The 13,457-nt window shown below is 39.3% G+C and overlaps 1 protein-coding gene across 1 annotated transcript in view; it reads left to right on the top strand.

Annotated features, from left to right (window-relative positions):
• ADCY6 (adenylate cyclase 6) overlaps window positions 1–13,457 on the top strand; it is a 175,084-nt gene that overhangs the window by 136,564 nt on the left and 25,063 nt on the right. Inside the window, exons 10-12 of the mRNA XM_063426056.1 lie at window positions 310–438; window positions 10,068–10,093; window positions 10,473–10,620. Of these exons, the coding sequence (XP_063282126.1) occupies window positions 310–438; window positions 10,068–10,093; window positions 10,473–10,620 (303 nt within the window). The remainder of the gene's footprint in view (window positions 1–309; window positions 439–10,067; window positions 10,094–10,472; window positions 10,621–13,457) is intronic.

Below are 13,457 nucleotides of genomic sequence, written 5' to 3'. Positions count from 1 at the left end.
TTCACTCCAGACTTTTATTGTAGTTTTTGCACTTTTTCAATTATTGTCTCCTAGAGAAAGGTTTGGGACTACATGATTTAAATGAGCAAGCAAAGGAAACCAGTATCAATGCTATTGGATAATTACATTGTTCTATGTGGCAAGAAATTATCACCCTGTTATTAATATACAGTCTCAAGATCATGTCTGCAAAGTCTCATGTTGGCTTGCCATTATTAAAGCCACCTAAGGTCCAGCTGATTATCAACCATACTATTCAACTAACTGACTGCAGTTTATCAACCTGTATTTCTTTCTTTCAATTCCCAGAAAGAAGAAAAGGCAATGTTGGCTAAACTACAGAGGGCGAGAACGAACTCTAATGAAGCACTCACCCGTGTCTGGGTACCTGAGAGAACGTTCCCACGAAACAAAGGCTCAAAGGCTTTCCGTCAGATGGTGAGTTTAAATAATTGGTGGATATGATCGGACAGGGTTAGTGTAAAATAAATTCCTTGTGTTAATGAACATTGGTTTAATGGATGACATAGTGAAACTTGTCATATGTATTGGACCTACCAGCACTATCCAAAATGTGAAGCCTAAGCAGGTTTGTAAATGGCTTTACAACAGTCTGTTGGATTCGGAGAGAACTGAAAGATGGGGAAATAGCTGATCGTAATCTTCTAGATAGCGTGCAAGTAATGGTACAATTAGCCTGTTTTCTTACCACCGTGTCTGCCTCAAAGCAGTGAGATACAAATTGATTAATTTAATTGATAGTAAAATGCATGGTAAATCTCTCTAAACTTACATTTTTAATCCGCAAACAGTGCCATAGTGTTCTCTCAAGTTTAACATATACAATATCCATCATGGCCTGTATTACCACTGTATTTAATATTTCGGTTTGTTAAAAATATTACTGTGTGAGCTTCAATCATTATGCACACCGTGTCTGTGTGTTAACAGTTTAATGCTTTTGGAAGATTTGTAGTCAGACTAGTACCAGTCTAAATCTAAATATTTTTTTGTGTTCCCCTCCATCATTTTTATGTATGCACCTTCTACATGGCATTTAATGGAGCACATTTATAACATCCGCTATCTCCTTTACAAGTATGCTTTATATGACATGCTTAACTCTTTAAAGACCATTGCCATGTACAAACACTGACAAAACACTAGTTCTGTTCTTTTATGCCGAGATCAGCCCTGATCATCTCACACTCACTGCAAACCATCTGCAGGGAAACATTCATCAAATACTAATAGATGGTAATGTTGACCATTTCTGCATTCCACAGCTTCCTTACAATCACAGTAATCATGACTGAGAGAGAGTTCAGTGAGTACTTAAAGGGGCACTATAGGCACAATAACAACTTTGGTATATAGATCTAGCTCATGTAGTCTCACTGCTCAAATATCTGCAATTTAGGAGTTAAATTACTTTTGTTTCTGTTTATGCAGCCCTAGCCACACCTCTCCTGACTGTGACTCACAATGCCTTCATGAAACAAATGGTTTTGTTTTTTAAACAATGTTAATTTGCTTTACATGAAAATTGAGAAGTGAGCATGGGGCATGATATGTATATCGAAATTGCTTCTTTAACCGAAGGTTGTTCTTGTGCCTATAGTGTCCCTTTAATGTTTATAAATGTATGGATGTTTGTGTGTGTTTACCCGTTTGTTTATCTATGTATGGATGTGTGTCTGCCAGTGTGTTTTTACAGTTTGCTTATATATACATATATATTTAATGTATGTGAGAGTGACCTTAGGTTGTTAAACATTTGTATCACATTTGTACCTCCTCCTCCAGCACCCCCCCCCAACCCCTGGACTCCACCACTGAGCGGCGGGTGGGTGCCCTAAATAAAAATGGGAGGGGTGGGGGGGAGGAGACCTATTGATTGAAAGCAACCGTTCAGTGTTGCTATGAGTCAAATTACACAGCATGGGAAAATTCCAAATAACTTTTCCATTCTGTGTAAAATGACACAGAGCACTCTGATTTGTTGGATTTCAAACCAACCAATCAGAGTGCTGTGACAGGTAAATGTAGAGACTTACCTGTCAGTCTCTTCATTTACCTGCAGAGCAATCTGGTTGGCTTGGAATAAACCAGAGTGTTCTAAGCCTAATAGCAGGGCGTGGGGAAGGCTTTATAAGCCTTTCCCCTCCCTGCGGAGCTCAGTCTGCGCCATGCCCTCCATGGGTGAAGATGGATTCATTTTTTAGCATTGGGGTTTTTGACTAGGGGCTTGGGGACCCCTAGTAACCTGGGGGCGGGGGGTATTTACATTTGGCCCCCACCCGTTGCCCCCATGGGTGGGGGCAGAGGGAGAGGACAATACGTCCTGTGCCCCCCTTATTGTTATTTAGGGCCCCCACCCATCACTCAGGGGTGGGCGCTGGGGGGGAGCACAATAGGTCCCACCCCTTCACATTTTCATTTAGGCCCCCAACCACACCACGTGTGAATTCCTCTTAAATTACATACAACTTAAAAGTCTAATACAGATATATAGAGCCGTATAGAAAAAATTGTTCATACAATTTTATTGATTTCTATGTATAATGTAAATTAAAACAATTTATGTAAATTAAGTGATACAAGTACTAATTCACACTTTAGCGATCAAACTCCAGACATATTGAATCTGTCTAAAGCCCCTACAGATGTGTTCTGCTGTGTCTAAATCTAAAGTAGTGTTTGGTATTATTACGCATGTGACTGTGAGTTTGTTAATATTAGGAGATTCTTTAACCTGTGGCTTTTTCCAAGGACTAAATGTGAGAGCGAAGTCTCCCAGTGAGGTTAGACTCTAGCAACACAGGGATGCCCAGCTCCTCTCTACAGGGATACTTAATTAAATTCTTTGTCAGGAGGCTTCCTGTGGGACCTGCCTAATGAGATGTGCCAAGGGGCAAACAACTCACAGCTCGTGTGCCTTTCTCTGCCAAAAGCTTCCTTCTGCTTCCTAAGGCAAGCTGCAGAGATATTTAAATACCCTGTGGGCTGATTAATAAAAGCTTTATATGCTTCAGCAACTCAGAATGGATGAGCCAATAATAAGAAAACTGGCAAAGTCGCCTGACCTGAAACTGTGGTGGAGGGGGGTCATTTGTACATTATGTGATTGCTGAAAGAAAAATACACATGGTCTACTCCTAATAAATTAGTTTGATATTTATAAATCGTGTGTTAAAATGCTGCTGGCTAACATGCAAACAGGATATCAAGTAACTTCCCTTTAGACTCTGATCATAAACTTTTTTATCTGACATAAGCACTGCTCAATTCTCAAGCCCTGCATTTGTTTTTTACTGTACGTTCGCCCATACCCTGAAATAACTTCTCACAAAAGCAGAAGTAGCCCATACTTAAAGGGATAGCTACATTGATCAGTAATGAGCAGTTAGATTGCATGTGCTGAGTTGGCTTAGTACATTCATATGTTTTACCATCCCACTGCTAATGACCTCCAACTTCCTCATTACTGTCCTTTTTGGGGTTAAGGAAGATGTCAGGGGAGTACTACACTTTGATGACAGTAAGGCTGTTTTACAGCATGAGGTCTCTCGGATTGAGAGTTGGATCTCCTAAATCAAGCTCTTCCTAATTCCTGACAAAAATGGGGAATCCTCAAATGAAATAATCACCAGTTAAACATCAAAACGTTTCAAATTATGTGAGCCAAATTAACTCCTAATCATATCTCAAATTGTGGCAAAATTTCTGACATCTCATTTGTACATCATGTTAATAAACTATCATCTAGATTTTACCCTGGAATGGGTGGTCTGTTTAGCAATAGTCTTCTTTAATTCTTCCCATAAGAAGTGGATGGCACCAGTGCTAATGCCAGGGACATTATTTTATATGTATATAAATCTCAGCACTCTGTGGAATTAAGGTTTTCAATTTGTCCTGCAATGTGAAATGCTATACATTATTGTGTCTTAAAACCAGGATAGCGAAACAAATGACCCCTATCTGAGCCTTATTTCTGCAGTTGTAGGGGCCGTTTTATTTATACGATCTGTAGCAGGTCCCAATCATATCCACTCTCCTCTATACATGCAGGCATAACTACAACAGACATAATCGTTCATGCATCCAGACAGGTGGTCATACACACAATATCCTCTAGCATGTGAGCTCATTGAGCAGGGCTCTCAACCCCTCTGTTCCTGTGTGTCCATATGTCTGGTTACAATTACACGTCTGTTAGTCTACCCATTGTACAGCGCTACGTAATTTGCTGGCACTATATAAATAATAAAATAATAATCATAATAATGTATTTATATTCATACATACCGGTGTTCATTTATGACTTGTTTATATTTGTGCATGTGTTTCTGTGCTATCGGTATGTGTATGTGTGTTAATCTGCATGTGTAGTATGAGTGTGGCAATGTTTCTCTTTGTAGGTCTGAGTATGGCAGTATGTATGGTGTGTGTAACTGTCAGTTCTTAGTACATGTATTTCCTGTGTGTGTGTAGTGACTGTTTCATAACTGGCCAACACCCTCATCTGTCTCTCCCATACAAATACTCCTTTCTCACCACTCTCCCTTCGGGGTCTCTCTCACTCATACTTTTGGTCTCTCTCTCTTCCACACAAACCTACTGTGGCTTTGAAGCACCTTTGGAGTTGATGGGTCTTTAAAGCCTCACCAGGATCCCTAGAGCCTCACCAGGGTCCCCAGCTTTGTTAGAATTTTACAGCACCACATGATCAATTCCTCCCATTATTATTGAAAGTGTAATGCACTATTCAAGAACCTTCCAAACATTTTAGGAGCTTGAAAATAGAGAGCTAAACCTTGATCAGGTTTCAAGTTCATAAATTATTGTGTTTGTTTACTTAATTTAACGGTTCTTATATAGCTGTCTTTTTTAGAGTGCTTTACAATTCATTCAAAAATAATTATTATGCTGAGAACAGTGATGTATTTAGTATCTGTGCTGCCCTAGGCATGACGGAACTCGGGCACCCCCTAATTTGCATTTGCCCCACCCCTTCCTGTCAATGCCACACCTCTTCCGGTTAAACGACTAACACACACTTTGACTGACAGACACACTCTCAGATACACTGACATACACACACTGATCTGGCACAAACAATCACTGACATACACACACAATGACGCAGACACACACACTGACAGTCACTCACTCACAGACATACAATCACTCAAACAAACACATATTCACTGACAGACACACTCACTCACTGACAGACAGCCACACAGTGACAGCCACACTGACAGATTTACATACACACTGACAGCCAGACATACACACTGACAGCCAGACATACACACTGACAGCCAGACATACACACTGACAGCCAGACATACACACTGACAGCCAGACATACACACTGACAGCCAGACATACACACTGACAGCCAGACATACACACTGACAGCCAGACATACACACTGACAGCCAGACATACACACTGACAGCCAGACATACACACTGACAGCCAGACATACACACTGACAGCCAGACATACACACTGACAGCCAGACATACACACTGACAGCCAGACATACACACTGACAGCCAGACATACACACTGACAGCCAGACATACACACTGACAGACACACAATCACTCAGACATACACACACTGACAGCCCCCCTCCCCTCCCCAAACATTAACCAATTACTTTTTCTATTTTAGTTTAAATCCACCCAGCCTCTCTACTTTGAGGACGGCTGGGTGGATTTTTTTTACCTGGGGTCCAATGGGGCTTCTGACAGGAAGGGAGGCAGGCATGCAGGCGGTTGTGCGGCTAACTAAAAATCCAGGCGGGTGGGCGGCACTGGCGAGGGAGCACTGATTAGTGAGCTGTCTCTGCTCAGCTCCCTCGCGCGCCGCAGAGTGATGCCAGGAGCCGGAATATGACGTCACCCGACATCACTCTGCGGCGCGCGCGCGAGGGAGCCAAGCAGAGAGCTCACAAATCAGTGCTCCCTCGCCAGTGCCGCCCGCCCGCCTGGATTTTCAGTTGGCAGCCGCCAGGCTAACAAGGTATTTGCCTGGGCATTTGGGGGCAGCGTTTTTTTGCCGCCCCCTGGAAAGTGCCGCCCAAGGCAAATGCCTTGTTTGCCTCGCTGCAAATATGTCCCTGGCTGAGAAGAGGATTGTAAGCTCTTTTGAGCAGGTTCCTCACCAACCTATTGTTCCTGTAACTTTTTGGAATTGGTAAATTCTCCCCTTTATAATAATGTAAAGCTCTGTCGAATATGTTGGGGGTATATAAATGCTGTTAAATAATAATTAGACACACTAATACAAATGGAGAAAAGAAAATGGTTTGGCTACTTACAATTGTGGACCAATTATGGCGTTTGGAGTCTTTTTAAACAAAGAAGAATTTTTCTTCTACGTAGTTGCTAGTATTATATTAAAGTGGCTCAGGCTCACTTTTACATGTCCTTGAATGAGGTTCGGGACATAATTTATATATATTATAGTGTCGTGCTAATTACTGTTTCTTCTCATTGAAATAAGTTGTGTATCAGTAAACTTTGCACTTATTAAAATCATCTGACATAGAAAACCTTCCAGGATTGGCAACAAAATATTGTAATAAATCAAGGGACTATTATGTGTGAGCTGCTTTCTAAATACATGAACCACTTGTTTAAAGGTCTGCTAAATATTAACAGATCAACTAATGGCTTATTTGTGAGAACTGGAATCATTAAGACTCACTCTTTAAGTAATAGCTATTTAGTTTCAGTATTTTAATTATGAGTCTTTAAGTAATTACTAGTAAAAAAAAGTTAGATAACTATTGCTTTGATATTGTGCCAGGATACTTAATTGACTGCAAATGTTTATAGCTATAGTCCGCTGAATTTAAAGGTACAGCACATATTTGAAAAGTGAACCTTTTAAATCCTTACACTGATTCTACACCTAATATATGATACTGATATATGTGTTCAGTGTCCCCGTATTGATGTAGGTTAGTTTGTAACATTATGTAATGGTAATATAACTTCTTTGTTAAAACATTGCATCGTTCTTTTAAAGCCACTTTCAGAGGTCAGAGTCTCAAACTTGAAAGAAGCCTGCGAGATCCAAAATTCTTTCATACACTCACTTCGGCAGTGTTTGTTACAAAGGGGACTAAACAGTTAAATTTCATACATTAGTTACGTGTCTATTTAGAATATTTAGAACAATGACCGCAGCATCAAAGATCAGTAAAGATTTAAAGATTTGTCCTTAGCTCCCAGGCAGGACTTGGACTAAAAACAGATGCCGGCATTTACACCACACAGCAGCTAACATTGAACATGTAACCCCAGACCTTCCCATTCTGAAACACCCAGTTCTCAAAACTATATAAATTATGGGGCTGCTACATATCTATTTCTGGTACCCAACATAGAAGTAAATCAGTGTAGGTCACCCAATAAATATTTCTCCATTTCTTATATAAATCATCCTTTGTTTCCCCTTATTAAGAATCCCACTGCAAAACAGAGGTAAAAAAAATTAAAAGGGGGGGAGCAGGGCCTGTCTGCCAAGCCGTACTACGCATCTTGTATGAGCTCTGGCGCGCAATCTAATGCGAAAAGCTTAACTGGCAGATTATTATTAATATTATTGGTATTTATATCGCGCCAGCTTATTCCGCAGCGCTTTACAATAAAAGGGGAATTTATCAAATGAGACAATAACAAAATGTAACAGGAACAATAGGTAGTTGAGGACCCTGGTCAAATGAGTTTACAGTCTAAAGGAGGTGTGGTATAAAAACACAATAGGAAGGGTATTGAGAGAGACTGCAAATAGACATGGTGGGAAAGTAGCAGAGCTGGAGTAGGAGTGAGAGTGTGGTGAGAGTGGAGTGTAGCCCTATAGGAGAGCGCGAGAGGAAGGTTTGAGAGATAGAGGTTACTCTTGGAGGCCATAAGCATGACTGAAAAGATGGGGTTTGAGGGACTTCTTAAAGGATTGAAGACTAGGGGACAGTCTGACAGGGGTAGGCAGGCTGTTCCAAAGGAAAAGAGCCACCCGTGAAAAGTCTTGCAGGCCTGAATTTGCATTAAGGGTGCGAGCAGCAGAAAGGAGAAGGTTACCAGTAGAGCAGAGAGACCGAGAGGGGGCATACCTATAAATCAGTGAAGAAATGTAAGAAGGGCTAGAGTTGGTTAGAGTTTTATAGGTAAGGGTTAGTATTTTAAATTAACACCTGTAGGGGACAGGAAGCCAGTGTAAGGATCGACAGAGAGATGTGGTGTGAGAGGAGCGACAGGAGAGAAAGAACAGCCTGGCAGCAGCATTCACCACAGATTGTGGGTGGGCAGTATGGGTTCCGGGGAGACCAATTAGGAGAGAATTACAGTAATCGATGCAAGAGATTACTAGAGCATGAACAAGCTTCTTGGCAGCATCTTGCATAGGAAAGGGGCGTATGCGGGCAATGTTTTTAAGTTGGAATCAACATGTTTTAGCAACAGACTGAACTAGAGGTGCAATAGTGAGGCCAGGATCAAAAGTGACACCGAGACGGCGAGCTTGAAAGGATGGGGTGAGGAAGGTACTGTCAACCTGCAGGGAGAGTGAAGGAGGAGGATCAGTGTTATCAAGAGGAAAAATAAGAAACTCAGTTTTACAGATGAGTTTCAGAAAGCAGGAGGATATCCAATCAGATGGAAGAAAGGCAATTGGTGACACGTTGTAGGACAGCAGGGGAGAGGGTCAGGTGAGGAGAGGTATATCTGGGTGTTCCGAGTACAGGTGGTAGTGGAATCCAAATGAATTAATGAGTTTGCCAAGAGAGGCAGTATAGAGAGAGAACAAAAGGGGACCAAGAACTGAACATTGAGGGACTCTGACTGAGACAGGATGAGGAGAGCAGGTACTGTTGGAAGAAGAGACACTAAATGAGTGTTGGGAGAGAGAGGAGGAGAAACATGAGAGGGCTGTGTCACAGAGACCAAGACATTAAAGAGTTAGGAGAAGGAGGCCATGAGCAACACTGTCAAAGGCAGCAGAGAGGTCAAGAAGAATTAGTATGGAATAGTGGCCTTTGGATTTTGCTGGGATTAGGTCATTTGTAACTTTAATAAGAGCAGTCTCAGTAGAGTTGAGGGGGCGAAAGCCAAATTGAAGAGGATCAAGAAGGGAGTTGGAATTTAGGAAGTGAGTTATACGAGTAAAGACAAATCTTTCTAGAAGCTTAGAGGAAAAAGGGACGATAGTTGGAAGTGGAAGACGGGTCTAGGGATGGCTTTTTTTAGGATGGGTACGACAGTAGCATACTTACGGTGAGCAGGGACAACACCAGATGAAAGAGAGAGCAGTTTAGGCTGTGTGTTAAGGATGGCACAAGACAAGGGATGAGAGCTCTGATGATGTGGGAAGGTCTTGGATGTACTGACATAAACTGTAAGATAAACAAAAAATTGACAGGGAATTAAAGGGGATAAAGTAGGTACACAGACATCCCAAGTCTATACCCTACAAAACAAAACCAGCGTCCCCACTATCAGATAGAACCATACATATACAGTAAGAAAAGAAAGCAATCAATCAAGTAAATTAGTAAAATTAAGTAAATCAGACAAGACAAGACAACAAAGTGTAGGCACACAATTTTCTGACCTGACTTGTGATGGAGTAGAAAAGAAAGAGAAAGTGACTCAGTGGAAGGCATATCTTATACTCCCTGCCTCTCTGGTTACTTTTTTTTTCTCTATATGTCTTTGTTGCTGTGGAGTAGTAAAGGAAGATTATGTGATAAAATTGCCTACGCTTGCTCTTCATAAATATGCACACATGAACCCCTATCCACATGCAGTAACACTCACACCTACCAACACACAAAAATTAACTTCAAACACACTCCAATTTGATGTTCAATGAATAACCTTGCATTAGCAACACCCAAAGTTCCTAATTTTTATATTGATATGTAATGTATATATAAATATCTAATGTAAGGTTTGCTAATATATATATATATATAAAATATTTTCCATATAACATGTGTTTACCAACTATCTTTTTTCTCTTCTTCTTCTTTTGTTTATAAGGGCATTGATGAATCCAGCAAAGACAAGTAAGTGTTGTATAAATAACGCAGATGTTTATGTAAATGCTATACTTTGTTGTTGTTTTTTTTTTTTTGTTTTGTTTTTTTTATCTATTAATTATTATTTTTTTGGGGTGGGAGTGCTGAGTTTCAAACAATCCCAGAACATAGCTATATGAAAGCAGTACAAATGGAAAGTCAATTTGTCCATTTCAGATTAAAGGGAAACAAGATTTTCAGGCAGCAATCAAATAATGAGGAAACTGTTCTGATTATTTTTTGATTAACCAAAAACAGATTGATTTTGTTCAGACGTCTTCACTTTGATTTAAGATTAGCGGTCTATTCCCTTCTGGTGACTTAAAACTCCTTATTGGATTTTTTCCATTTGCAATATTTTTTTTAGCCGGAACACACAGGAAGCACTGAATCCTGAGGATGAAGTTGATGAGTTCCTTGCTAGGGCAATTGATGCTCGGAGTATTGACCAACTACGGAAAGATCATGTGAAGAAATTCCTTCTTACCTTCCAGACACCGGACCTAGAGAAAAAGGTAATTGATGTACAAGTCCCTGGTGGTGGTGTCAGAAGGAAGAGTAGGAATATCATTGTAGAACGGACTGGAACGCAGACCTGCATACTATCAGAGACAAAAGGGAGGGGAGAGGCATAAGTAGTTAAATTGTTCCTACCTACTGAATGCCCGACAGAGTCTCTGAGCAGGGGTCGCACTAATGACATCTAGCCAGCTTGTAATTGAAGGGAGGAAATGTGGTGCCGTACAGGACGCCATTAGAACGAACAAGAGCCTGAAAATATACAGGATCCCCCAGATAAGTCTGTTTTCATAAGTCACATCTGCTCCATAATTCCCAGTTTTATGCTATCTTTACAATCTCGAGTGTCTTAAATCTGTATAATATTTACTGACAAGCTGTGGGACTAAGGGTCTTCTTGAGCCGTTTTTTTGTTTTTTTTTAATTATTATTTATTTTGTCTAGTTGCTGCAGGGGTGTTCTGAATCAGTTCAACTCACATAAGGCAGCAAACTAAATAAAACAAAAAAGATACAGCTAAGATATATATATATATATATATATATATATATATATATATATAAACACCGCTGAATAAATTGTGACAGATAATAGCTAGCCAGCTGGTAATTGAATGGACGCAGGAAAGTTCTGAAGTAGCTGAGCACCTATAAGGCATTAAAGGTAATAAAAAAACAAAAGCATAGCATTTGTCTAGATTTAAATTGGCTAAACCCAGCGAAGATATATATATATATATATATATATATATATATATTTATTTTTTTATAGAGATATAGATAGATAGATAGATAGATATTTGAATAAAGTGAGATGAATTGAGACAAAGTGAAAAAGGAAGAAAAAAAGAAAAGGATAATAAAAGAGAAAGAGATCCTGAAAAATCTTAATATACAGACCAATATAATTATTTTGCAATCTATATTAAGACTCAACCAATCCACTCTGAGAAATTACAGTGGTCTGGCACAGATTGCGATAGAAGTAAAGAGGAGAGAGAGAAATATTTTTCCTTTTTTTTTTTTTCTTTTGTTATTTGTATTTTATTTTTATTTTTTTTCTGGATTGAAATATTGGAATGGCAACTAAAGTCTGCTGAACCAAAGAATCTTAATAGAAGAGATAAAAAAAAAAACAGGATAATAAATCGGAGAAACGTCTCCTTTTTTTCCTAACCCCAAAAAATTATTTCCTGGATATAGGAAAGGATGACCAAGTAATTACTAGAGCCTTTCTGGAAAGAGCATTTGATTCTCAATTAGAGAAATTTAAATCTGAGATTAATAATATTATGAGAGATATTAAAGAAAAGCTAAAGCAGTTAAGGAAACAACTTCAAGAAAATGAAGCATGTATGACACAATTACAGGCCACAGTTCAACAACAAGAAGATATTGCCAAAAAACAAGATAACAGAATTAGCATAATGGCTAAAAAGATAGCCGAACTTGAAGATAGAGCCAGAAGAAATAATTTAAGGCTCAGGGACATCCCAGAATCCATATCTCAGGATGGACTGTAATTGTATGTAATACAATGCACTGAATCCTGAGGATGAAGTTGATGAGTTCCTTGCTAGGGCAATTGATGCTCGGAGTATTGACCAACTACGGAAAGATCACGTGAAGAAATTCCTTCTTACCTTCCAGACACCGGACCTAGAGAAAAAGGTAATTGATGTACAAGTCCCTGGTGGTGGTGTCAGAAGGAAGAGTAGGAATATCATTGTAGAACGGACTGGAACGCAGACCTGCATACTATCAGAGACAAAAGATAACAGAATTAGCATAATGGCTAAAAAGATAGCCGAACTTGAAGATAGAGCCAGAAGAAATAATTTAAGGCTCAGGGACATCCCAGAATCCATATCTCAGGATGGACTGTAATTGTATGTAATAGAGTTCATAAAAACACTCGGCATAGACATATCAAGATATGGAGAACCTCTGGATTGATGCCACAGGGTTTTTAAACCACCTGGAATCCACAGTTCTAAGCCTTGTGATGTCATAATTTGCTGCGTATCATCTAGACTCAAAGATCAAATTATCAAAGCAGCGAGAGACACCCATTTACCTCCTGAATATGCACAAATAAAAATATTCCCAGATCTGTCCTTCCATACCAGATCCGAAAGAAGATGCTACGCAGATTTAACGAAAATACTACAAAATAAAGAAATCAAAAACAAATGGGGATACCCTATGAAAATTATTATTTCTTATGAATACAGCACAATTGTATGTGAGTCCCCTGAAAAACTCGAAAGCTGGCTTAAAGAAAAAAATGTATAAAGAAAAAAAAGAGACCTTAACTTGATTATATCCATATGAGGAAGGGAAGACAGGAAAAATATATAATTATATATGTAACGATTGCACCTATACCATAGATACAGCTCACTTTTAAATTGAACTATTCTTAATGCACCAACACTTTAAAATGGAGCAAGTAGAGAGGGAAGAAAGTTGAAGGTGACATTTTTGAGAGAAGAATTGCAGTATCATTCACAGTTATAAATTACTGATCACTATGAAGATTATAAAAAGTGAAGAAGGGAGAGGGAGGGGGAGAGAGTGGGTGAAAAGGAAGTATGTAAAGTCACAAGAATGTATACTACATAAAAAATGTTAGATTACCACATAAATGTATACAACATCAATCAACACCTAACATTAACATTAAGAAGGAATTAAAAGATAACAAATGACACACTAATTTGCATACAAATTATATGTGAATCTACTTTTTTTCCCCCTTTCTTTCCCCTTTCTTTTCTCTTCCCTTGGATTTTTTTTCCACCCCCCCAAAAGGAGGGAAAGGGAGACCGATT

This window comes from Pelobates fuscus, chromosome 1 (assembly GCF_036172605.1).
Source record: "Pelobates fuscus isolate aPelFus1 chromosome 1, aPelFus1.pri, whole genome shotgun sequence".
Lineage (NCBI taxonomy): Eukaryota > Metazoa > Chordata > Amphibia > Anura > Pelobatidae > Pelobates > Pelobates fuscus.
Note: the sequence above shows the minus strand (reverse complement) of the source record. Positions and strands in the feature narration are given on the sequence as shown.